The sequence below is a fragment of the Castor canadensis genome, chromosome 7 (genome assembly GCF_047511655.1).
Source record: "Castor canadensis chromosome 7, mCasCan1.hap1v2, whole genome shotgun sequence".
Classification (NCBI taxonomy): Eukaryota; Metazoa; Chordata; class Mammalia; order Rodentia; family Castoridae; genus Castor; species Castor canadensis.
The window spans coordinates 122,758,021-122,785,692 of record NC_133392.1 but is presented as its reverse complement, the minus strand read 5'-3'; the positions used below and the strand labels follow the sequence as shown (position 1 = coordinate 122,785,692).

The 27,672-nt window shown below is 36.5% G+C and overlaps 1 protein-coding gene across 1 annotated transcript in view; it reads left to right on the top strand.

The window, feature by feature from the left end:
• Window positions 1-5,807: 5,807 nt before the first annotated feature.
• Window positions 5,808-27,672, top strand: part of C7H1orf185 (chromosome 7 C1orf185 homolog) — a 38,022-nt gene continuing 16,157 nt past the window's right edge. Inside the window, exons 1-3 of the mRNA XM_074079611.1 lie at window positions 5,808-5,883; window positions 16,828-16,933; window positions 22,616-22,751. Of these exons, the coding sequence (XP_073935712.1) occupies window positions 5,808-5,883; window positions 16,828-16,933; window positions 22,616-22,751 (318 nt within the window). The remainder of the gene's footprint in view (window positions 5,884-16,827; window positions 16,934-22,615; window positions 22,752-27,672) is intronic.

Genomic DNA, 27,672 nt, shown 5'->3' with positions numbered 1-27,672 from the left:
TGGCAAAAATATTATTTATACTTATAAAGTTGCATTTTCCCCAGATATTTGTTTAAAGCTGCCAATAAGCACTAACGTGATGCTTTGTGAAATTGATAACCTAATGAAAGTAATGAAGCATATTTTATTCCTATGCCTAAAGCTATAAAAACTTTTCTCGAGGGCTAGAGGTGTGACTCAGTGGTAGAGTACCTGTCTACCAAACCTGAGAATCCCTGAATTCAAATCCCAGTACTGCCAAAAGTTAAAGTTTTTCTCAAAAGCTATAAAATAATTAATGCCCACCAGAGGATGCTACAACTTCATGAAGAAAAGCAAACAATGGCCTCAGTGACATCACAACTTCTTACTTCAAGTCAGGGAGACTATTTAAGGTAGACAGTGATGCATGTTTATCTTTTGGTTTATGAACTTAGGTAAATTCAGAGGAGGATTGAGATATAAAATTGAAGATTACCTTGGTGAAGGTCAACAGCCTTCTGTAGTTCTCGGATAGTTCAACATCTCTACATCATTAAACAAGGCTTCCTAGCACCATAAAAGGATGCTCCCAGTGATGGAGTCAAATATATTTGACTAATATAGGCAGTGTCTCTTTCAAATTGACAATTCTGATCTTTCTATGGATGACAGAATGAGAATACACATTCTCTTGAGGTGTCCTAGTTATTAAACAATTTCTTCAAGACCTTTATCAATCTCTACAAATATCTTAGTTGTTGATATGTTTCTTATTTTCCCCTCCTACTAAAATATGAGCCATAGGACTCTTGTCTTCTTTGCCACCGTATTACTGGCTTCTAGATATGCAGTAGGGTAGGTATGCAGTATTTGTGGAATTAATGAATTCCACGTCCATTGTGCACTCATTCTTCAAATAGAAACATGAGCCCCTCATAGTTAAATCCCTACTGTGTGTCAGACAGCAAGCTAAATTTATTTAAGGGTAATTTTTTTTGGAGGTACTGGAGTTTGAACCTGGGGCCTTGTGCTTGTAGGCAAGTGCTCTACCATTTAAGCCATGCCCCCAAGCTTTCTAGTTTTACTTCATTTTTCAGATAGGGTCTTGTGATTTTACTTGCCTTGGACCATGATCCTTCTACCTCTGCTTCCTGAGTAGCTGGGATTACAGATGTGCCCAGCATGTTTTTTGACATAGGGTCTTGCCAACTTTTTTGTCTGTGCTGGCCTCAAACAGTGATCCTCCTATGACTATTCAAGTCACCACAGGATGATTAGTTCCTGTCTATCTTCAGAGAAAAACTGTTTGATAAGACAAAACTGTTCAGATAAGAGAGAAAGTCATCAGAATCCAAAAGGGATCATTTGTGTCAATCTTTCCATAAGTAACTAAAGCTTTCAGGTTGTGAAAAAAAAAATTCATAAGCATGGCTACTGAATACTAAGCCTTGTAGGCACCTCTGACAGAAGGCAAACTCATAGCAGGCCTAGGCCTACCAGTTAAGTGGGTACAAAAATGACTATTTCTGCTGGCTCCAAACATATCCTTTTAGTAGTCCATGTTCATGGAGTTTTTAAAAATGGATCTCCTACATAATTTATTTAGTTGGATGTTCTCTAACTTTGACTCTTTTGTTTTCTGCTTTATAATGGTGTTTCAAGTTTTTTTTTATTGTTTTATCATTCATATGTGCATACAAGGCTTGGGTCATTTCTTCCCCCTGCCCCCACCCCCATGTTTCAAGTTTTAGACTTAACAGGTTCTTTTGACTTATATACTCCAGCTATTACACTTTGTCCCCTTCTCATGTACTAGTTTATTCCTAGTCTGAAAACCTGCAAAGCCAGATTGACTGACGGTTTCCTCAAGATTGTAGAATGTGGAAGAATAAAGGTACAGGTAAAAGGTACTTAAACTTCTTTTGCTAAAAAAGCACTGACTCCTTTCTTGGGCCCATGAAACAACTAAAAGGAAAACGGGTGGCATCTCTGTTTCCATTTTTGTATCTGTCTTTGCTCTGAGCCATTCACCTTGGAATCCAGAAAGCGCAGAATTGATCATTCATAATATCTGTACAAAGAGAGGTGGAGAAAACATCCCTCAAGAAAGAACAGGGCCTCCCAGGAAAGACCACCCACCAGGCAACAATGACATGCTGATCCTGACCAGCTTGCTCCCTTCAAGCAATGACAGAGATAACAACCTCTCTGGAAGAGAGACTGAGCTAACAATCAACAGTACCTACCTGAGACTGGGACTATTTAAGCATACCTCTCACCCCCTGCCCTAGTTCTTTTTCTGTTTAAACCTAAAGCTCAAATTCATATCCCAAATATGGGCTGAAGTGCTTACTCTGCATCTTCCCATGAGTGGTGAGCTGTACAGTAAACCTTTCTCTGCTCTTCAAATAAAAGAAGGAAATTATAGCTTATGCCCAGATGTTGAAAAGTTTTCCTGCTTTTCTCTAGTAGTTTCAAAATTTGGGGTCTTACTCTAAGGCCTTTCATCTGTTTTGTGATGATTTCTATACCAGGTGAGAGAGAAAGATCTACTTTCAGTTTTCTGCATGTGGATAACCCAGTTTTCCCACCACTTCTTGTTAAAGAACTGTATTGTTTTCCTGATTTCTTTCTCAGCCTGTTCATTATTGCTGTATAGAAAAGTAACTGGTTTTTGTATGTTGATTTTATACCTTACTACTTTTCTGAAAGTGTTCATTCAGATCTAAGAGTTTTCTAGTGGAGTCTTTAGGGTCTTAAAAGATCATATCATCTGCAAATAGGTATAATTTGACTTCTTCCTTCCCTATTTATATCTCTTTTCTTTATTTTTCTTGTCTTATTTGTCTGGCTAAGAATTCAAGCATACTATTTCAGAAGAGTAGAGAGAGGGCACATCTTTGTCTCATTCTTGATTTTAGAAGAACTGCATTCCGATTTTCACCATTCACTATAATTGTGATTGGTTTGTCATACATAGCCATTATTATGTTGCAGGCTGATCCTTCTATTCCTGCTTTCTTCAGGGATTTTATCATGAATGAATGTTACATTTTGTCAAAGACTTTTCTGCATCCAATAAGATGGTCATATGATTTTTGTCCTTGATTCTATTTATGTGCTGTGTTACATTTACTGATTTGTATGTTGACCATTGTTGGCAACAATGGCACCGATAGGTTTCGGTTCTTACTGCACCCTTAAGCTTCTGTTTCCCAGGGTCATGGTCCTCCCTCAAGTCTAGCTTGAATTCTCCTTCTGCCCCAACCTCCAATCAGCATGAACCATAAGATCCTAACCAATCAGATCATGCCGAGTCTCACTGAGGGATATTTAAGCCCCTGTCCCTCTCTCTCTCTCTCTCTCTCTCTCTCTCTCTCTCTCTCTCTCTAGGCTCTCTCCCTCTCCCACCCGGCAATAAAGAATCTCTTGGCCAGATCACTCCTCTCCGAGTAGTCACTTTTGGGGCCTACAACCATCTTTGCATTCCTGGTATTAAACCAACTTGGCCATGGTATACGATCTCTTTAAATGCGTTGCTGAATTCATTTTTATATATATTGTAAGAATTTTTTTTCTTTTGTCTTTTTATCTTATCATTTTTACATTTACTTACATGTGTATACATTGTTTGTGCCACCTTCCCCAGCCGAATTCATTTTATTGAGGATTTTTCATCTATATTCACAAAGAAATTGTTCTTTAGTTTTCTTTTTTGGGGGGTCTTTATTCAGTTTTGGTATGAGGGTTAATAGTGGAATAGTTTGAGGAGCAATGGTATTAGTTCATATTTAAAGACATGTTATAATTCAGCAGTGAATCTGTCCAGTCCTGGGCTTTCCTTTGTTGGGAGACCATTACTGCTTCAATTTCATTGCTTATTGTAGATCTGGGTAGGTAGTTTATATCCTCTTGGCTCAATTTTGGTAGGTCATAAGTGTTTAGAAATGTATCCATTTCTTCTAGGTTTATCCAGTTTATTAGAATATAAATTTTCAAAATATTCCCTAATGATCCTCTGGATTTCAGTGGTATTTGTTGCAATTCCCCTCTTTCATCTTAATTTTATTGATTTGAGTTTGTATTTTTCTTTTGGCTAATGTGGCTACAGGTTTGTCAATCCTGTTTATCTTTTTAAACAACCAACTCTTTGTTTCATTGATTCTGTATACCATTCTTTTATTTCCCATTTCATTAATTTCAGCTCTGATCTTTATTATTTCTTTCCTTCTAGTAGTTTTTGGTTTGACTTATTCTTGTTTTTCAGTTTGTAATGTTTCTTTTTTTTTTAATTTACTAGCCCCTGTAATCTCTCTGGCAACCCCCTATCAAGAGGCAGAATCAAAATTCAGCTCAGAACTTCTGACTTGATGTCTGGTGCCTTTCCCACTAACACTACTCTGTCTTCTAAAAAAAAAAGAGTCTCTAGAATATATGCAAAAAATTTTTTGTACCAGAAAATTTCTGTTTGCTTATTGCAGTTATTGTTTTGGTTGTTGAACATAGAGCAGGCTATTTTTGCCTAGATTTTTGGGGAAAAGAATTCTTGTCATGGCTTAGAATACATTATGAAAGACTTGCCTATATGATCTTCCCATCTAATTTTTATGTCATATCCAGATAGACACCTTAGGATGAGTTAGCTATAAAACTTACCCACATATAACTGGAAGGAAATTACTTAGCATTATCCATTTGGAAAATGGAAAGGATTTTCTGAAAGAAGAAATACTGATTTGGGCATAATGTCCTTTCTGGTTTGTAACAGTTAAGACAAGGCACTAGCTTTAAGGCATATGACATTTTTTTGGAAGTAATGTAGTTTGAACTCAGGACCTTGCATTGCTAGGTAGGCACTCTACCACTTGAACCATACATCCAGCCTTTTGTGCTTTAGTTATTTTTCAGGCAGAGTCTTGAATTTTATATAGGGACAATTTGTTGATTTTACATCCCCAGTAAAAATCTTATAGCAAATGTATTAATGTTTCTTATCATTTCATGCAATAGCTGTTCCAAGTTATTTAAGAATAATTTTAAGAGAACAGGTTCAACTATCACCCTGTTTTACATATGAAGTTGAATTTTATGCAATTAATGTAACTATAAGATTTACAGGATTTTTGGCTAGTAGAATGCTTAGCTAGCATGGAGAAGGCCCTGAGTTCAACCACAGCACTGCCCCATAAATAAAGATCTATAACATTTTTAAATGTGGGAGGAAATGCATGCTTGAGAGCATGAGATGAAAGAAGTCATCTGAAATTAAGGATAGTAGGTAGATAGAATTGAAAACTTGAGCAAAAAGGAGAACATTTAGAATACCTGCAGTTAAAAAACAGGAAAAATAGCTGACTAAATATCTGTATAATTCATTGGATTTCATTTACTTTAAAAATAAGCAAAAGTCACCAGAGAAATAATTATTTCTAAGGCATCTCTATCCATATAAATTATTACAGAATCTAGATCTATAGTTCATTGAGAATCAAAGTATAATGATTTTTTCATGAAATATGTTAATGGATTTACAATTTTTAGAAAGCTAGAGGATTGACCTTGTATGAAAAAATGGTCAATTATACCCCTTCAGTATTGCTTTAGTGGCATCTCATAGCTTTGACATACTGTGTTTTCATTTTATTTGTTGAAAATATTTTCTATTTTCTGCTGAGATTTTTTTTTTCTTTTGCCCATGGATTATTTAGAAATTTATTATTGGACACTTTACTGGTTTTCAGTTATTTCTCTATGTTAGTTGAAAAGAATATGCATTATTCTGTGCTAGGTTAAGTTTTCTGTAATATCAATTCGATCCAGTTGATTGATGGTGGTGATAGCACCTTATGGCTGCCAAAGAGTCCCTGGGGACCATCTCCATCCTGGTCAGGAAGAAAGAACATGGAGAAAAGCGCTTAAGAGGTTATTATGACATCACTTCTATTCAAATTCCATTGGTTAGAACTCAGTCACATGGCTTCACCTAATGGTATGGGAAGCTGGGACATAGTCTAACTTTTTGCCTGGGAAGAAGAAGAAAATGTATTTGGAGAAACAGCGAGCAATCTCTTTCATTTCTCTGGAAGAGCTTGTATAAGATAAGAAATACTTGAATCATGGGTATACAGTAGAAATTGTAGTTACTGGGGCCTGCTGTTTTCTTTGGGGGAAATTTTGTATCTGCTGGTTCAATTTAATGGATACATGTTCATTTAAGTTTTCTATTACTTCTTGAGTCACTTTTTGTAAGTCATTTTTTAGGTGTATATCATTTTACATAACCTTTAAAATATATTAGCATAAATTCATTGAAAGTATTTTCTTATTTTAACTTCTGCTATGTCTATAATTATGTTCTTTCTTTATTTTTAATATTATTTACTTACACCTTCAATTTTTTCATTTGGCTAATCTTACTAGAAACTTGTCAATCTTAAGTCTTTACCAGAATCTTAAATTGTGTGTATGTGTGTGTGCGTATGTGTGTGTGTATGTGTGTATGTGTGTGTGTATGTGTATATGTGTGTGTGTGTATGTGTATGTGTATATGTGTGGGTATGTTTGTGTATGTGTATGTGTGTATGTGTGTGTGTGTGATGTGTATATGTGTGTGTATGTGTGTGTGTGTATGTGTATGTGTATATGTGTGGGTATGTTTGTTTATGTATGTGTATGTGTGTATGTGTGTGTGTGTGTGTGTGTGTGTGTGTGTGTGTGTGTTGCTGGGGATAAAATCCAGAGCTTTGCACATGCTAAGCAAGTGCTCTACCATTGAGCTACATCTCCAGTACCAGAATCTTATTATTTTTTTTCATGCTACCAGAGTTGAGCTCAGGGCCTAATGCTCACTAGGCAGGTGCTCTATCACTTGAGCCCTGCCCTAGCCCTTTCTTTATTTTTGAGACAGGGTCTTGCTTTATGCCTAAACTGGCCGTGACCTCCATCCTCCTTTTTTCTTTTCCTCTGTAGTTGGGATAACAGGCACATATCACCACACCCAGCTTTTATTTGTTACGATATGGTCTCACAAACTTTTTGCCTAGGCTGACCTCAAATGACTATCTTCCCAATATGTACTTCCCAAATAGCTAGGATTATAGGCTTGAGCTACTCAATCAGCAAATCTTAATTTTTATTCATTAATTTCTATTTTTTATTGTTTTCTTCCTCTTCTTTCTTTGAGTTAACTTTGCTGGTCTTTTTCAACTTGTAATTTAGGTTCTAAACTCATTGCATTTTAATCTTTTTTCTAATATATACACTCTTAGAACTACACATTTCCCTGAAATTTGGCTCCAGCTAAATTTCCAGTATTTATACATAGTATTTTCATTATTGTCTAATTCTGTGTACATTCTAACTTACATTGACTTATTCTTTAATGAATGAGTTATTTACAGTGCTACTTTAAATTTCCACAAGCATTACAGCTATTGTTAAGGTTTATCTTAGGTTGCTAATTTAGAAATTAATTTTATTATTGTCAGAGAATGTGGTACATATGATAATGATTTTAATAAAATTTAGTCTTTATGACCTGGTATATGTGCTTTAAACTTGAGGTGTCTTTCTGTTTATTATGTTACTACAGTCTTACAACATTTTATTTCTTACTATAATTCTATGAGGTAGATAGATAGTAATGATTTCTATTATTCAGTAAGAACATTAAAATTCACCCCCAGGGGCTGGGAGTGTGGCTTAAGTGGTAAAGTGCATATCTAGCAGGCACAAGACCCTAAATTCAAACCCTATTTATTTTTATTTAAAGTGAAACCCTATTTCACTTTATTTTTAGTGCCACCAAAAATAAAGTTTTAAAACTAGGTATTGTTCTTAAAATTCACTACCAACACAATAAATAACCTTATAAGCTCACAGATCCAGTTGAACTTATATATCAAAGAAAACACAAACTATAAAAAAATTAGTATAGTCAACTTAATGCACTGGTTATGTATCAGCCCCGCTTATATTTCATTGTAGATTTTTAAACCTCACAGTGAGAATTAATTCTTACTTAAATAGTGTTTTACTGCCTCTCCCCTCAGTATCTCACACATGTTGAATTACAGCAAACTATAAACAGTATGAATCTGAGAGAATAAAATGAACAGGTAGTTTGTGAATACTCAAAAATACAGACAGAAATATAGATAGACTAAGGAGGAGGAATCAAAAAGAGGCAGTAAATGTACAGACAGAGAAATGGGAGGGAAACCAAGTGAATTTAGATTATAGACACAAAGGTGAGAGAGAGAAAAGCGACATTTTCATTTAGTGTTAATAAAATTATTAATTGCCTTGGATATACAGTATATGAGGAATTGGAATTTTTTTCATTTTTATTAGGATATATTTGTTGTACTGGGTGATTCACTGTGATAATTCCAAATAGGCTTATATCATACATTGGTAGATCGCTCCCACCATCTCTCTCTTGACTCTCTCCCTGCCCCACTTAAAGCAACTGCAAAGAGGTTTCATTGTTCTGTTTTGTACATGTATATGAAGCCCATCAACCATATTCCCTCACCTTCATCTCTTCCTTTCACCCTCACCCTCCCACAAGTACACCCCTACGCTGTACTTTGTTATAGTCCTGTCTTTTGTTATTAATACAAAAGTCAATGTTCAAAGAGGTCTCTCGATGTACCCCTGCTGTGAGTATACTTTACTTTGGTCAGTTCAACCCAGTCTGTTATTCTCCCTTACTCCTTCCTTCCCATTCCTCATTATTCAACAGTTTTCAATGCCTATCTTTAGAGCCTCTACCTGCACAGGTGCGATGTATTTCAATATTGTTGACTATCGTTCTCCTTTCCTTTCCCTCCTCCCCCAAGTTCCATAGAGCAGTTCCACTGTTACAAACATGTGCTACATATGAGCTTGTATATGATCATGTTTTTCTTCTGTATATGGTTTTCTTTTGGACCTATCTTCCACATATGAGAGGAAACATGCAGCCTTAGTCTTTTTTAAAAAGAATTTTGAATAATAACGTTGTTAAAGTATAAGCTACAAGGTACTTGTGAGGAGAGGGTGAGTTTTGTTTAGTTTCACATGAAGCAGTCATAACCAACTAGGTATAGTGGTTCACATGTGTAATCCCAGCACTAGGGAGGCTGAGGCAGGAGGACTGAGAGTTCAAAACCAGCCTGGGCTACATAGTGAGACTCTGGCTCAATAAAACATAATCAGGTTTAAGATCTGATTATGGTCTAATTATCTAATTAAGTTCTATTATGTAAGATTTAGCTCTTACTGTACTGTACTGAGTTAGAGCACTATGAAAAACAGGGTATCACAGCACCTAGAATAGTTTAAGGAACATATCCACTTAAATGTCTCATCTGCTTCCAGATTCATGATCATGTCTTACTTATCTTGGACCAGGTTTTTTGTTGTTAGGGCCTTGCACTTGCTAGGTAGGGTATATCACTCAAGCCATGTCCCCAGCCTTTTTTGCTTTAGTTATTTTTCAGGTAGGGTCTTTCATTTTTGCCTGCAGTGGCCTCAGACTGTCATCCTCCTATCTATGGCCTCCAGCATAACTGACATCACAGGCATGCTCCTAATGCCCACCTTGTTGACTGAGATGGGGTTTGGCTAACTTTTTGTCCACACTTCTCTCAAACCATGATCCTCTCAATGTTTGCCTCCCAAGTAGCTGGGATTACAAGCTCATGGCCTGAATCACCAAATCTTTTTTTTTTTTTTTTTTTTTTGTGGGACTGGGGTTTGAACTCAGGGATTTGTGCTTGCATAGACGGCGCTCTTCCACTTCAGCCATACCTCCATTTGGCTCTGGTTACTTTGGAGATGAGGTCTTCGTAAACTGTTTCCTTCAGCTGGTTTTGAACTGTGATCCTCCTAATCTCAGCCTCCCAAGTAGCTACGATTAGAGTATGAGCCACCACATCCAGCTCTGAATCACCAATTCTTAAAAAAGATTTGGCAATAGAAAGTTATCAATGTTTAACTATGGAACCTTAAAAAAAACTTTCCCCTTTATATATCTTGCTGTGACTTTATTTTGTACTTATTTCTTCCATTGTAACATCTATAGTACTTTTTAATTTGTTGTTACATGTATGTCTTTCCTACTAGGCTATGTACTTTTTTTGGCAGTACTGAGGTTTGAACTCAGGGCCTCATATGTGCTAGGCAGGTGCTCTTCCATTTGAGCCACACCTCTAGCCTAGCAATGTACTTCTTGAGGGAAGAACCTTATATTATCCATTTCCTTAATGCTAGTATCTAGCACAATGCCTACTGTTCAGTTACTTCTTAAGTAACCAGTCAGTATTCTATAGTTTGAGAATACCAGAGTAAAAAAGACTTGTCTGTAATGGAGGACAGTACAATAAGCCAATACATAAGGAAGATTATTTGTGATAATAATTATTAAAGAGAAAGAAGCAGGGTGATGTTGATAAAAATAACTTGAGGGTAAGGAGTCCTTAGATAGAATACTTAACGGCAGAGTTAAAAAAGTAAAATCACTGCCTTTGTATATACTATTGCTATATAATGTATGTTTATTAAAGCTTAAGAATAGGGGCATAACTTAGTGATCACTGAGTCAAATTTTTTTTTGGCAGTACTGGGGTTTGAACTCAGGGCCTTACTCTTGCTGGACTAGTGCTCTACCACCTGAGCCATGCTCCAGCCCTCAGCTTTCTTATTTTAAAACGTGACATGACATGAGGGTATTAGCAAATCTGTAATTTAATCATTTCCTTGGTGAAGTGGTTTAGTAGTTTGGAAACCTTCAGACTCTATACCTCATTAAAATTCCACTGAGATGTACGCTACACATGCAAACCAGGGACTAGAAAGGTGTATACATTACACCACCTATTTTTTTCTCAATGGAGAATTATTTTTGTTTCTTTAATATGTGTGTCCATTAATTTTTATAAAAATAATAATGGTCATTTAAAACATTATGACAAGTTAATTAAGGGATTTTGTGAAAATTAAACTGTGCTTGTCACTATGGCAAAGAGAAAGAATTTAAAAGGAGGAAAGATTTATTTTGACTCATGGCTTCAGGGTTTTCAGTTCACGGTTGGCCAACTCCATTGCTTCAGGCCTCAGGTGAGGCAGAACATTGTGGAGGAAAGGGTGAGATGGAGCAGAGCTGCTCATCACCTGGTAGCAGGATGCAAAGGGAGGCAGGAGGAAGAGGCTAGGGACAAGATATCTTTCAAAGGCATGCCCCCAGTGACCACTTCCTCCAGCTAGTCCGCCTCTCCTAAAGTTTCCGCACATCCCCAAATAGTTCTACCAGCTGGAGATCAAGACTTCACATGAGCCTGTGGAGAGCATTTCATATTCAAATCATAACATTCCACCTCTGCCCTACAAAAGGCTCATCTCCATCTCGTAATGTAAAATGCATTGAGTCTTAACAGTTCCAGCATCACTTAAAAGTCCAAGTCCAAAGTCTTCTCTGAACTCAAGGCAACTCTTAGCTGTCAGCCCCATAAAAGAATAGGATAATACAGAGTAACCTTCCTCCAACAAGGAAGAACATGAGAATGCCAAGGAAGGATTATCCCAATCAAAACTAAACCCAGCAGGGCAATAGTAAATCATGAAGCTCCATGTCCAGCATCTGGGTCAAAGGATGCATGATTGAGCTGTCAAGCGCTTGGGCAACCTTGCCTCTATGACCTTGCCTTCTGTAGTCCCCATGGCCTCTTTCTTGGGATGGCTCTGCTTGCTGCCTACAGCTTTCCTTGGCAGGCATTCCACATTCCTGGTATCTCCAATAGCTCCAACATGCTGGTATCTTCATTGTATCTTTGGCTTTACTGTCACAGCTTTGTGCTCTGTCAAGAGCTGCTGGCAGGAACTCACATCCTGCCACACATTGCCTGGCCCCCCAGACCTTCCTTTGAAATCTGGATGGAGGCCTCCATGACCACATTAATTTTTGCATTCTGCATGCCTGCAAAACCAGCATCACATGAATGACAACCAAGGTCTGTCTGGTACCAGCTCAAGCAGTAGCCAAACCTCCTTGGGCCATGACTGCAGAGGCTTCTGAGTGCTTGGATGGCTAAATGCAGAGCAAGACTTCTGTAGGCATCCCTGTGCCAGCAGAGTGCCCTGGGGGCACTCTTCTCCAAGCAAAATTTTTCAAATGAGATTACTTCTTTATACCCTTGAGACTGCAATCAGTGGAGTAAGGTCAATCCCTGGGATGCTTTCAAGGCATTTTTCCTATGACTGTGAGAAGTACTTGACTTCTTTTCAATGGTGCTGTGCTGGTTAGACTCTCTTATAGCTATTACAAATACTTAAAAAAAAAAACTTAAGAGAGGAAAAGGATTTATTTTGGCTCACAGTTTCAGAGGTTCCAGTTCATCATGGCAAGGAAGGGTGTGGCAGAGCCAAGCATCTGAATTTACATCAGCCAGGAAGCAGATACAGAATATCTGTGTTCGCAATGGAGACTTTTTAAAGTGGAATAGTGAATGAGCAGAGGCCGGGTGCTGGTGACTCACGCCAGTAATCCTAGTTACTCAGGAGGCAGAGATCAGAAGGATTGTGGTTCGAAGCCAGCCTGGGCAAATATTTGGCGAGAACCTATCTCGAAAAAACCCTTCACAAAAAAGGGCTGGTGGAGTGGCTCAAGGTTGTAGCCCCTGAGTTCAAACCCCAGTACTGCAAAAAAGAAAAAATGGTGAACAGAGATGTTAAGGAGGTAGGTTATAAACACAGTGGTAAACATAGAGAAGAGGTACCAGGATCTTGTAGAATATAGTAAAGGAGTCAGGAATTACATATGAGGTTTCAATTTTGTCCTGATTTTTCTAAAATATTCATGGTAGAAATTTTGAATATATAGAAAAGTCTTGAGTGAAAATTTTACTTATAAGCCTGTACCCTACTAATAGCCAGTATTATTTTCCTTATAAAAGTGTGTTTCTCTTTTTCTTCTTTTTTGCTACAAAATTGAGATCACATTATTTTTATAATTTTTAAGTATTTCAAAAATCAGAAGAATGAAAAGAAAAAAAAGAACAATAACAAACACCCATATAATCCCCTCCTAAATGAACATTTTTTGGTCATATACACTGTAGATTTTTAATTTTTTAAGAAGTGAAGCATTACAAAGTCTGTTTGGATTCCATCAATAGTCTCATTCCCTTCATTTTCCCCCAGAGATAACTAATATCATGGAAGTATTTTATTCTTTTTCTACATTTAACTGTTTAAAATGTATTCTTTTGTGTTTTCTTTCAATGTGCATAAGTGAAATCAGTACTAATGTTGAATATAATTGAATATAATTCAATAGTACCAATTGTACTTTTATTTTTCACTGAACAGTGTGTGTTTCAATTCTATTCATGCTGACACATACAGACGTAGTTCATAAGTGGTAAGCTTGATGAAGTTTCACGTAATGCACCTCATTAACCAACACCCAAGTCAAGAAACAGAGCATGGCCGGCACCAGTGGCTCACGCCTGTAATCCTAGCTACTCAGGAGGCAGAGATCAGGAGGATCGCAGTTCGAAGCCAGCCTAGGCAAATAGCTCATGAGATCCTATCCCGAAAAAACCCATCACAAAAATAAATAACTAAATAAAGACTGGTGGAGTGGCTAAGGTGTACGGCCCTAAGTTTAAGTGCCAGTACTGCAAAAAAAAAAAAAAAAAGAAAGAAAAGAAACAGAACATTATCATAATCCCAGAAACCAACTTAATATCTGTATTAGAATTTGATGTCTTCCTTCTTTTGCCCAACATTGTCTATGAAATTTATCCAGTTTTTGAGCATGGCTATAGTCCTTTCCCATTGCTGTAGGATATTCGTTTTCTTTAATCAAGTCAACTTTTATATTTATCGGTTCAACTATGGACAGACTTTTGAGCAGTTCCCACTTTGTGGGCTAGCTCAGCGTTACTGCGCACACTCGAGTATGTATTTTTGTGAACGTATTTGTGCTCCTCAGTGGGGTATGGGCCTAAAAGAGTTAAGTTGCTGGATCGTAGGGTTTAATAGTGCCAAACAGTTTTCCCAAGCATTGTACCAAATTACACTCCCACTAGCAGTGAATGAGACCAGTTACTCTGCCCTTTTTCATGTTAAGCATTATATATAGCGGTCACACTATCTCACTGTGGTTTAATTTGCACTAACTTGATGATTAGTAAATTTCCATGTGTTTATTGGCCATTTAGGTATTATCTTTTGTGACATCCTTAAATTTTTAACATTCCTTAACAGTTGTTCTAACAAAAAATAAAGATCTTCCGTGTCTCTATTCTTCACTCAATCTAGATAAAAATTCTTAGCAACATTTATTACTACTATTTCTCAGCTTACCAGTTGCATGCCTTTGAAAAAGACACTTAACCACAATTTGCCTCAACTGCAAAGTGAGGAAATAACTTAATCCATAGGGTTGTTGTGAGAATTAATTTAATATTTATAAAGCACTTGGAACAGTGTCCAGCATACAGTGTTTGCTATACGAATGTAAGATACTATTGCTACTGGCAAAAGAGTAGGACGCATAGATCAAAGGAAAAAATTGAGACTCCAGAAAAAGACTGACACAAATATAACTGATTTTTGACTAAGGTACAAAGGCACCTCACTCAAAAAGGAGAGTCTTTTCAACAAATGCTGTTGAAAGCTTTGTGTCCTTACACAAGCTAAAAAAAGGAAAAGGGATTCAACCCATATCTTGAATCTTATGCAAGAATTAATTCAAAATGAGTCACAAATGTAAAATATAAATCTGTAAAACTTCTATAGGAAAATACAGGAGAAAATCTTTATGACCTAAGTTACGCAGAGTTCTTAGAGGCCATAAGCATAATCCATATAAGAACAAAGTTAATAAACTGGACATCTCCAAAATAAAACATTGTGTTCAGTAAAAGACTATTAAGAGAATTTCAGGGGCTGAGATAGGAGGATCATGGGTTCAAGGCCAGTCTGGGCTACTCATAAAAGAGAAAGAATTAAAACCACAATCAGATATCACTATATATGTAATAAAATGGCTAAAATGGAACCTATAATTTCAAGTGGTAGTGATGATACAGAGCAACTGGAATTGTTGTCTATTGATGGTGGGAAAGCAAGGTGGTACAGCCAGTTCAGAAAGTAGTTAGGCAGTTTCTGATAAATGTGAATGGATACTTGCTTCATGTTCCCAATGATATAAATTGATTCAAAGAGACCTGCATGCAAAACTTATTCCTAATCACTCCAAACTGAAAACAACACAGTTGTCTCTCATGTAGGCAAAAAACAAAAAGGCAAAAGATGGCACATGGCACAACATGTATGAAAAGCAAATGTATTATGCTGGGTGGAAAGAAGTTCAGAAGATCACATACTGTATGATTCCATTTGAATGAAATTCTGGAAAAGAAGTATAGAAATGGAAATTGATCAGTGGTTGCCAGCAGTCAGTGCATGACTCCAAGGAGGCAATATGAAAAAACTTGAGGAAGGGGAGTAAAGGAACTTCTTTGTAACTTGATTGTGGTAGTGTTCAAACATTTTCTGTATTTGTCAAAATGTATAAAACCACACACCAAAAAATGTGAATTTTCCAATGTGCAAGTTAAAAATCTTTAACATAAAAAATCTTAGCGCCGGGTGCTGGTGGCTCACGCCTGTAATCCTAGCTATTTAGGATTGAGAGTGAGGGAATCACAGTTCAAGGTCAGCCCAGGCATACAGTTCATGAAACCCCATCTCAACAAAGAGCTGGGCATCTGTCATCCCAGCAATGCAGGAAGCATAAAATAGGAGGATCGTGTTTCAGGCCAGCCTGGGCAAAAAGCGAGACCCTACTTCCAAAATAACCAAAGCAAAAGGGGCTAGAACTGTGGCTCAAGCAATAGAGTGCCTATCTAGCAAGCTTAAAGTTCTCAGTTCAAACCCTAGTACCTCTCCCCCCCGCCAAAAAAAAAACCCTTAGGTTGTATTCGAGCATGGTTTTCTATTCTCTCTTTCGGAACTCTTTGAAGTTTTATTATCTACTCTTAAGCATTCCCATGTCTCATAATTTCTGCCATACAGGGATTTGAACTCAGGGTCTTGCATTTCCTAGGTGAGTGTTCTACCACTTGAGTTATGCCCCCAGCCTCTATAATTTCTTTATCATACTTTTCATTTCTTCCTGAAATCAGAGGAGTTTCTGAGTATTAACTTTCACTTCAGTAATTCTTTTTGTGCTCAAAGAAGGATTTGTTCTAGTTTAAAATTTTTGAAATTTTCATTTCCAAGATTCCTCAGTCATCCTAAAGTCTTTCCTGATTATATTTACAATATGCTAGTATTTTAAATTACTTTTTTAGCTTTGGATCATGATCTTTTATAGTTTCTAAGATAGAGAAAACTCTTAAAAATTTCTGAGATCTTAAAAATTCCTCATATGGATTACTTTTCATCTGTCTGCTTATGGTGATTGACAATACAAATCTTAAAATAAGAAGAGTCTTATGTCAAAGGACTGCCAGCAATGATACCAGAGAAATAATGAAAATTCACAGCTGATATGGAAAGGGAGAAAACCAGATAAGAAAAGACTGAGGTGACAGCTATACAAAAAAAAAAAACAAAACCTAGATTTCAAATCTGCCATCAGGGTCAAAGAAATGTGCACTGGGCTGTAATGTGCAGAGGCCCTGCGTTGTGCTGTAGTTCAAGGTCTTAAGGTTCATTAGAATTGCACAGGACTAGAATTCAGGCCTCCCACCCTCCTGGTCAGTTGTAATGCTGCACTATGCTACATCATTTGACCTATTATATCATTTAATTTTACCAAAAGAATGAAGACACATGCATGAAATAATCTTTTATAATTTATTTGTATAGGTTTTTTTAACCACTTAACCTATTTTCTGGCTGCTGGTGCTGTTAGTTTGGGAATTGGCTTCTTTGCCTTGGCATCAGCTTTGTGGTTCCTGATTTGCAAACGAAGGTAAGTTTTATTAGAAGTGTTGTTTATTTTTTTAAAAAAAATTAAATGAAGGACTTTTCCAAATAGTATTAAACTTAAATGAGTATAATAGCATTGATTGTATAATTTGAGATTTGGTTGTAGACTCTTTGATTGGGGAGGAAAGGCTTTATATGTTTTAAATAGCCTAAAAGAAGAACTAGAAGAATATAATAGCAATCTTCATGCATTAAAATTTTGAGAAACAGCTGAGCAACAGTGTCTCACACCTGTAATCCCAGGTACTCGAAAGGCTGAGATAGGGAGGACAACCATTTGAGACAAAAATTTCACAAGACCACTAAAACTTCTCTGTTAATAGCTGGGTGCATTGGTATGTACCTGTTATCCCAAACTATGTGGGAGGCTAAGATTGGGAGGATCTTGATTCTGGGCTAGCCAGAGCAAAAAAAAGTTTCTGAGACACCATCTCAACAGAAAAGAGCTGGGTGTGATGGTACACACTTGTCATCCCCACGATAAAAGGAAGCCAAAACAAGAGAATCATAATTCCAGACCAGCCTGGGCAAAAAGTAAGACCTTATCTCAAAATAACCAGAACAAAAAGGGCTGGAGGCCTACCTCACAAGTTCAAAGCCCTTAATTCAAACACCAGTACCACCAAAAAATTTTTGATAAATAAGTCTTATTTTTATTTTCCAGAAGACATGGGTCTGATATAAAGCTAGAAATTTTTTTTTAAAAAATCAACTTACAATTTCAAGATTAAAAACATTACTGAGAGTTTGCAAAGACACTCTTTCTTTAGGAGATATTCATGAAAAAAACAGAATGTGCTGATATATTCTAAAAGTAGTCACTTGCCAAAAACAGAAAAAGAGATTACTTGAAATCTCTAAAATTTGGTGTTTTTAACTATTGAATCAGCTCAGTATTTGTTTTCTGATTTTTAGAAAATATAAATTGTAGACTTAGCACAGTGACTTATGCCTGTAGTTCCAGCTATTTAAGAGACAGAGCTAGGAGGACTGTGATTTGAGGTCAGCATGGGCAAAAAGTTAGTGAGACGCTATCTCAAAGAGCATTCTGTTATCCCTGATAAGCCAGATGCAGAAGTAGGAAGATCACAGTCTTAGACCAACCCATGGCAAAAGTGTGAGACCCTATTGAAAAATAACTAAAGTTGGGATCAAGTGGTACAGTGTTTGCCTAGGTAAGCACAAGGCCCTGAGTTCAAACCGAGTATTACCAAAAAAAAAAAAAAAAAAGAAAGAAGGAAAGGAAGGAAGGGGGGGAGGGAAGGAAGGAAGAAAGGAAGGAAGGAAGGAAGGAAGGAAGGAAGGAAGGAAGGAAGGAAGGAAGGAAGGAAGGAAAGAGAGAGAGAGAAAGAAAGAATTATAACATGATCTTCCCACACACTATTCTAGTGTTCCCTGTCTCAGCAAATGAATGCATACTACCCACCTACATTTCCAAGTCAGAAACCAAGAAATTATTCACTTATTCATTCTTCCAGTAAATATTTACTGCCATTGTTATGGGAACTGAGGTTACTACTGTGGACAAGTCAGACAAGATTCCTGTTTCAGAGACTTGCTGCACCACTGGGGGAAACAGATAAGGAGCAAATAGATAAAATGACCAGGGATGCCTGTACAATAGTTTGTATTTGATCTGAGACATGAGTTAAAAGAAGCCAGATATATAAACAAATAAACTACTGGTGGAAAAGATTTCTAAACAGAAAGTATAACAAGTACAAAGACCCCAAGGTGAGAATGATCCTGGCATTGTTCGGTTAACAGAAAGGCCAGTGTGAATAATTGATGGTAAGAGTGGAAAATAATCATGACATATTTGTGGGCTGTATGTAGAGTTTGGCTTTTACCAGTGGTGCCACTGGAAGGTTTTAAATGAGAATGGCATTATCATTATAATATTTACCAATGAAAATGGATGGAATTGGAGAACATCATTCTGAGTGAGGTTAGCCTGGCTCAAAAAACCAAAAATCGTATGTTCTCCCTCATATGTGGACATTAGATCAAGGGCAAACACAAGGGGATTGGACTATGAGCACATGATAAAAGCGAGAGCACACAAGGGAGGGGTGAGGATAGGTAAGACACCTAAAAAACTAGCTAACATTTGTTGCCCTTAATGCAGAGAAACTAAAGCAGATACCTTAAAAGCAACTGAGGCCAATAGGAAAAGGGGACCAGGAACTAGAGAAAAGGTTAGATCAAAAAGAATTAACCTAGAAGGTAACACCCACGCTCAGGAAATCAATGTGAGTCAATGCCCTGTATAGCTATCCTTATCTCAACCAGCAAAACCCCTTGTTCCTTCCTATTATTGCTTATACTCTCTCTACAACAAAATTAGAAATAAGGGCAAAATAGTTTCTGCTGGGTATTGGGGGGGGAGCGGGAGGGGGTGGAGTGGGTGGTAAGGGAGGGGGTGGGGGCAGGGGGGAGAAATGACCCAAGCCTTGTATGCACATATGAATAATAAAAGAAAAATGAAAAAAAAAATAATAATATTTACCAATGAGTGTTTGCTACACGTGAGGCACCTTCTAAGTGCTTTATATGTTATCTCATTTAGACTTAACTCCATGAGGTAGAAGCAATATTATATCCATTTTGAAGACTCTATATATCCCTTATAACTGATTTACATATTAATAGCACTTCTTTAGAATTAATGTATTAAAAATGTGATTTTTGCTTTCTTTTAAGCACATGGACTTTTAAATGTACACTAATGAATTTAAACAAATATATATTTATATAACCACCTCAGTCAAGATATACAACCTTTTTCATGACCCATGTTCTCTCATGCTACTTCCAGGCATCAGTCCCTACCTACTACCTCAGAGGCCACCATTGTCTGATTTTATCACCATAGGTTTATTTTCCCTATTTGTTAATTTAAGTGGAATCCTATGGATTTTTTTGTGCCTGCTTTTCCGCTTAACATATTTTTGATACATTTATATTGCATGTATCCATAGTTTGTGGCAAATGGTAAATTCCATTATATAAATGAATGTACCTTGGCTTGTCATTATTTCTGTAATGGACATTGGGGTCATTTCCAGTTTTTAGCTCTTGTGTAAGTCCACAAGAATATTCATGTAGCCGCTTTCTTCTCTGAGGTAAATACCTAAGAGTAGAATTTTAAGATCATATGATTAACTTTACAAAACAATGCTCAACAGTTTTCCAAAGTGAGTATGTACTTCCAATATTAATGTATGAAAGTTCTGGTTTATATTTTTAAAAGATTCTCTGTGAAGCCTGACTTTTAATAGAACAAGAATGAAATCAAAAAGACAAATTAGGAGGCCACTTAGTCCATGTGAGAGGTGATGGTGTCTTGAACTAATATGAACACAGAGCAGATGAAAAGAGGGGTTGGATTTTGAATACGTTTTGTAGGTAGAATTGGGACTTCTTGATAGATTGAATGAAGTAAAGAAAGAAAATGGAATGACAGAATTAATGCTGACATTTAGGCATTTATTATGAGCAGCTGAGTAATTGGTTGTGCTATTTTAAGAGATGAAGAAATAATAATAAAAAAGATCAATTTAGGGAAGTGGTGATAAACCAGGAGTTGTGTTTTGAATGTAAATTTGAAATCTTATTAGACATCAACATGGGAATGCCAATCAGGCAGTTGAACATACATGTGTAAGTTTCACAAGAGAAGTTGGGTTGAAGGTTTGATATTAAAAGTCATAGAACTGGATGAGACTACTCAGGGAGTGGTTACTGATAGAGGTGAGCTATGACTATGCCCTTTAAGCTACCAACATTTAGAAATCTAGCAGAAGAACATGAAGAATCAAACATTTTTTAAAAAGTGTTATAAGAAGAAGGCATCAGCCTTCTTAAGTTGAATACTTAAGTTGAAAAAGATGAGGGCAGAGAAATTACGTTTTTTTTCCCATGGATGTTGTTGGTAACCTTGATGAAATTTTGATGGAGTGGTGGTTTCAGAAGCTCATCTTTGAAAACAACACAAGGAGTGAGAAAATTGAGACAACACAGTATGTCTTTTTGAAGAAGTTTTGTTTGTTGTTTTGTGAGGAGAAGCTGGTAAATGGGGCAGTAGCTGGAGGAGTATGTAGAGTCAAAACAGGATGTTTTTTCTTCTAAAAATGGAAGACATATTTGATGACTTTTTTTGTTTTTCCCACCCTCCCCACTAAATTTGAACTATTACCAAGTTCTACTTATTTTAGCTTATAACACACTGACATCTATTCATTTCTCTCCCTTAACCACTCTGTCCAACTTAGCCTTAACCACACATACACTACTTCACTAAGAGTTATAACTGACCCCTAACCTTCAATATTGTATTCATTTAATGCCTATACTTCAGCCATACCAGTTCCAAATGTAAGTCTAATAAAGTCACCCTATCTTCTTCTTCTATATTTTAAAAGGACTTCCCATTGCTTTTAGGATAAAGACAAAATGACAAGATTCTCCCATGCATTCTTCCCAATTTCATGTCCCATTTCCCTCTTGATTTTTGTTGTTCCTACATTGTCCTAATTTGGCTGCTAGGTCTTTGTATTTGATATTTCCTCTGCCTAGAATATTCTTACTTCCACATCTCCCTCCTTCTACCAACTCAGTTGCTACTCTTAATAATTCAGCAGCTTAGTTCAATCATCTCTTCCTCAGGAAAGCCTTCCCTGACCTCTCTTACCAGGTTAATTTTCTACTCACACAGTACTGGGTAACTTTCCTTGATAGCACTTTCCACAGTTGTAATTTTTCATTTTCTTGTGATTATTATCTTTTTTGTCAGTACTGAGGTTTGAACTCAGGACCTCATACTTCAGTAAGCAGTCTTTCTACCACTTGAGCCCATGCCTCCAGCCCTTTTTGTTTTAGTTATTTTTTAAATAGGGAGTTTACTTTGTGTATTTTCATGGTTTTATAGCTCATTTCTTTTACCACTGAACTCCATTGTCTGGAAAGGCTTATTTTTCAAATACTTAAATTTATGACTGTTTGAAACTCTATTTCCTTTTATTTAGCTATCTGCCTTTGGATGAGCTGAGGTTTTACTTGCCGCTTCATCGTTTTTAACCCCTCTCACTTATTTGTAGTTTTGTGGATAATAAAAAGTCACAGATAAGGCTGGGGATGTAGCTCAAGTGGTAGAGTTCTTGCCTAGCTAGTACAGGGCCCTGAATTCAAACCCCAGTACTGCTACACACACACACACACACACACACAAGAAAAAGATCACAGGAATTCCTCCATTATAAGTCATTAATTTCAGTTCAATTTCCTTCCTCTCGCTCTTTCCAGAGGCATTATTAAATACCAAAAGTGACCGATGAGTTTTGTTTATTTCATTTCTTTTGCCATTAAGATAAATTTATGAAAAGACTAGTTAATATTAAAGTTGATTATCTCATAACCATAAAGAAGTATATCAATGACTACTGCTTAATATTCAAGCTGAAAATATTAACAATGTATAATTAGCTTAATGTACACTCTGAATAAGATGTAATGAAATATAAGGGAGTATATAAATTGGTACCTGCTTTAAAAATAAATGCATTGTAACATAATTTTCTGATTTTAAAAGCATGTTATAAATGTTACTTTAATTGGTTTGTAATCAATTCATGTTTAATAATATTCTCTATAAAATATTTTTCAGAGAAATACTTCAAAATTCCAAATTCAAAGAAACTGATGAGAGAGTGAAGCAAAGACCATCAAAACCAAAGATTAAATCTCAATCTCAGAGTGTTTTTATTTCTCGAAATTTTCATACTGGAAGATTCCAATTACAGGTACAATGTAATATAGCCATCTTCAGATATTTCTGATACCATGTCATTAGTATTGCTGTCTTTTTTTTTTTTTTTTTTTGCTTGTGACTGGGGCTTGAACTCAGAGCTTCACTCTTGCAAAGCAGGTACTCTGACACTTGAGCCACACCTCCAGTCCATTTTGCTCTGGTCATTTTGGAGATGGGGGTCTCTCGAACTATTTGCCCAGTCTGCCCTCAAATCACTATCCTCCCAATCACAGTCTCCCAAGTAGCCAGGATTACAGGTGTGAGCCAGCATTTTTGTCTTTAAATTTGACGGATAGGCTATCTAGTGTTATTTTTTAAGTTTGAGGAACAATAATATGCACCCAAATTCAAATATTCTATAGGAAAAATGAAAATATATTCCATCTACAATTGCTTTTTTCATGTCTCTAGCCCAAGAAACTGCATTTCCCTTATTGTAGTTGTTAAAAGGATAAAGGTAATAGCATATGAAAAACTGAAAGCAAAATTATCAGGCCTATCACAGGAAAAAGATTTGGTGGTAAGAGATACTCAGATAACCAGATAACCTAACCAAGCCAACTGATTGAAACTGAACTCAATTTGACAAAAATCTACTAATCCTTTTTTCTGTCCCAGGCTCTGGGCCCTCTATTGGTGACAGTAAGGTATAGCACCTAGTTTCGCCATGCTTATGTAAGACAAGTGAGAAAGGCAGACCATAATTAACTTTGTGTTATGTAAGTATCAAAGCATTGTTAGATGGACAAAATAAAACAAGGCAGAGACTAGTGGAAATATAAAACTGTGATATAGTTTAGCAAAACAAATACATGAATGGTCACAAAGCATTAATAGATAGTGACAAACTGATAGAACAGCAGTTTCATTGTACATCTAGAGTAGCAGTTTTACTGTACAGCTGTAGTATTGACACTTGAACTATGTTCATTCATTTATTCAGTAAACATGACAGCATTGGTTTTGCCACTGAACCTGTAACAAATAAGATATAAGCCCAGATCTAGATGAGGCTAAAATTAGTAGTGAAGAAAAATATATAAACTAATAATTACAACACAATGTAATACTTCACAATGTTTTAAAAGTGCAGATAAAATAGCCTGAAATAGGAAGGGTTTCAAAAAGAATACATTTTGTACTCAATTTTAAGAAATGAATAAAGGTTTCCAGGAGGAAAGAGAACAAAGGACATTTTACCTATGAAAGTTTGCAGCTTTTAAATAGAGTATAAAAGGAAACAGCATATTCACCAAAAATGTTACAATGTTTGGAGTCTAGGATTCATAAAAGGGAATGGTAGGAAAAGACCTTGTAGAGAAGATTTTGATGATCCTCATTTGCCCCCTAAGGATTTTGTGTTTTACTCCACATGCATTACAAATCCTCTGGAGACAGAATTACAGATACAACCATAAAGTCAGACTACCTGGCTGCAAATGCTGGCTCTACCACTACTAGTTGTGTAACCTTAAGCAAGTTATTTGACTTCACTGTGTGTCTTGCTCTGCGAAATGAGGATAATTCCACCTCTAGAGAGCTGTGTGGTCAAATAAATTAGTATGTGAAAAACATTCAGAACAGTGCCTGCACATAGTGAGCACCAGACAAGTATACTCTTATTACCAGGTTATTAGCTCTGACTTTAAAATGAAGGATAGGAGGGTGGAACAGGTCCTGCCTAGAGGTGGGGCTTGGTACCAGTGGAAGGGGGAGGAGGTGGGAAAAGCGTATGGGAAACTATTCCAGGAATAGGGGGAAAGGATAAAGGAGAATGATGGAGGGGTGAAGTCAAGTATGATATATTTGATATATTGTAAGAACTTTTGTAAATGCCACAATGTACTCCCACCCAGCATGACAATAAAAATAAAATGAGGGATAGTTTGAGATAGATTTTGAATTGCAGATAAAAACTGTTTCTGTGCATGCATTTAATTTATTGAGCACCCATCACAAACTAAACATTCTGCTAGATATTAATATAATAATGCCATTGTATCTAAGGGTGGATACACATAAATACACAATTACAAAAGTGTTATAAGTGCAATTTTAGTTGGGTTGTTTATTATTCACTCAACAAATAAGTGATAAGCACTTACATGTCAGGCATTGTTCAGGGCAACTGCAAATTTGATGAGTTTATAGTTTAGTGAAAGAGATGAACAATGTACAAATAAGCATAAAATATTCAGGAGTCTTTTGGAGACAGTACCAGAGTTTTAAACTCAGGGTCTTCCACTTGAGCCATGCCTTCAACCCTTTTTCTGCTTTAGTTTGTTTTCACATAGAGTCTCACACTTTTGCCTGGGGCTAGACTTGTACAGCAATCCTCCAATCTCCACCACCTATGCAGGCATGTACCACCATGCCCAGCCTTCTAAATTATTCTTAATAGATAAATAAAACTGTTATATATTTATTGATTGCAATATGATGTTCTAATATATGTGCATGTTGTGGAATGGCTAAATTGAGTTAATTAAGACATGCATTATTTCTCATAATTTTTTATGAGAACATTTAAAATCTACTCTTAGCAATTTTAAAAATTCAGTACATTGTTCTGAACTATAGTCACCATGTTGTGTAATAAATCTCTTGAAATTATTCCTTCTTTCTAACTGAAATTTTCTATGCTTTGACTTATATCCCTTCTCACTCCCCAACCCATCCCAGCTCATGGTAACCACCATTCAACTTTCTGCTTCTATGAGCACAACACTGGCTTAGTATAATGTTTTTCAGGTTCACCCATGTTGTTAAAATAACAGAATTTCCATCTCTTTTTTAAGGCTTTCATTCAAGATTCTTTTCAAGGGTGGGAGCCTCGAACTTTTAAGGCAAGCACTACACCTCTTGAGCTATACACTCAGTCCTTTTGTTTTTATTTTTATGTTTTTGAGACAGGGTCTTGATATGTAGCCCAAGCTGACCTCCATCTTGTCATCCTCCTACCTCAGCCTCCTGAGTCCTGGGATTACAGGCATACTCCACAATGACCAGCTTTTATTTTGTTATTGATATAGAATCTAATGATTCTTGCCCAAACTGGCCTAGAACTTGGGATCCTCCTACTTTCCAAGTAGCTAAACAAGTTGTTTTTTTTTTAATTTCTCTTTTTTTTTCTTTTTCAGTACTATGCATTGAACCCAGAGCCTTAAACTTGCTAGGGGAAGCAGCATTCAGGACAGATCAAGACAGCCAGTGACAGGAACACTATTCAAACTGTAATAAGAAAGAAAGAATAAATAGCATAAAAAGAATAGGTAGTGTTGAACTCAATCATAAATCAGTTTCATTACAAAAGAACTCTTTCATATAGTCCCTCTTTTTTTTTGTCTCAGTTTCTGTCTCTGTATTCCTATCCTACTAGAGATAGAATTCTGTGGGGCAAGCTGAAAATTATAAAAATATGATCTAATATAATAGAGAACTAAAGCTTGATTTTTTAAAAAGCTCTTATTGTAAAATATGGCATGCATACAGAAGAATACATACATACAGTTTAAAGAATAATAGATTCTATTTAAAGACAAGGTCTTGCATTGCTGTCCAGGCTGGCCTCAAACTCTTGGACTTACACAAATTCCCTTTCTTCAGACTCCCAAGTAGCTGAAACAGTAGGCATGTGCCACTTCACCTGGCTTATAAATGAGACCTCTTGTACATATCACTAAGAATAGTCTCATACATAGCTGACATCCTAATTCCCACCCTTCATTAAAGGAACTACGATCCTGTAAATACAGAAACATGGTTAACTATTTCCTTACCTCTCTTTCTCTTTCTCCCTCCCCCTCCCCCCAGTACTGGAGTTTGAACTCAGGGCCACATGCCTGCTAGGCAGGTGCTCTACTACTTGAGCCACAACCCCAGTTCCTCCTCCTTTTCTTTATAGTTTTACCATAAATATTATGATTACTGAAACTTATATTATCAAATCTTGCACTTTTTGAACTCAATATCTAATATTCCCTTTTTGTACAGCTTTGCGTTTCTGAGATTCATTCAAGTTGACGCACATAATCACAGTTCATTATTTTAATTATTTGATATTCTATTGTATGAATATATCAAGTTTTCTGTAGTAGACTTTTGGGTTATTTTCAGTTGTTTCTCTAAGAAACCTCTGCACGGCATATTCTTAATAACAGAATTGCTGAGTTAGGGACTATGTGTATGTTCAGCATCATTAGACAATTCCAAATTGTTTTCCAAAGTAGCTTTGTCAATACCTGTGACTAAGTGCATGAATTGCACCATCTTCAACAAATACTGATATTTTAAGGCTTGTAAAAATTGTATTCTTATTTTTTAATTAGAATACATTGATAGTACAAGGGGGTTTCATTGTGATAATGCTACAGATGCATTCAGTGTACTTTGAGCAAGTTCATTCCTCCATTATAGTCCCTTAACCTCCCTTCCTTCCTCCTCCCCCCTTTTACAAAGTATTTTGTAAGTTTCATTACGCTATCTTCATATATATATGTATATCCATACATATATATGTATATCCTCTTCAATCCTCTTCACCCCAAGGCTTGTAAATTTGTGATAATCTAATGGATTTGTAGTAATACCAGTCTCCTTCCCTTCCCACTCTCCCTCCCCCTCATTCCTCTCCCTCCCCACACCTTCTCTCTGAGACAGGCCGACTCAAACTGCTAGGATCAAGCAATTCTCCTGCCTCACTTTCCTGAATGCTGGGACAACAGGTGCACACCACCATGCCTGGTCTAATGTTTGTTCTCTTTTGTTTTTTAATATGCCTTATTTTTTCAAGCTATTTTAAGTGCACAGCAAAATTGGCCAGAAAGTATAGAGCTCCCATATATCTCTTTGATGTCACTAATGAAATCTCCCAGACTATCAACATCCTATACCAGAATGATGTTTGTTATAAT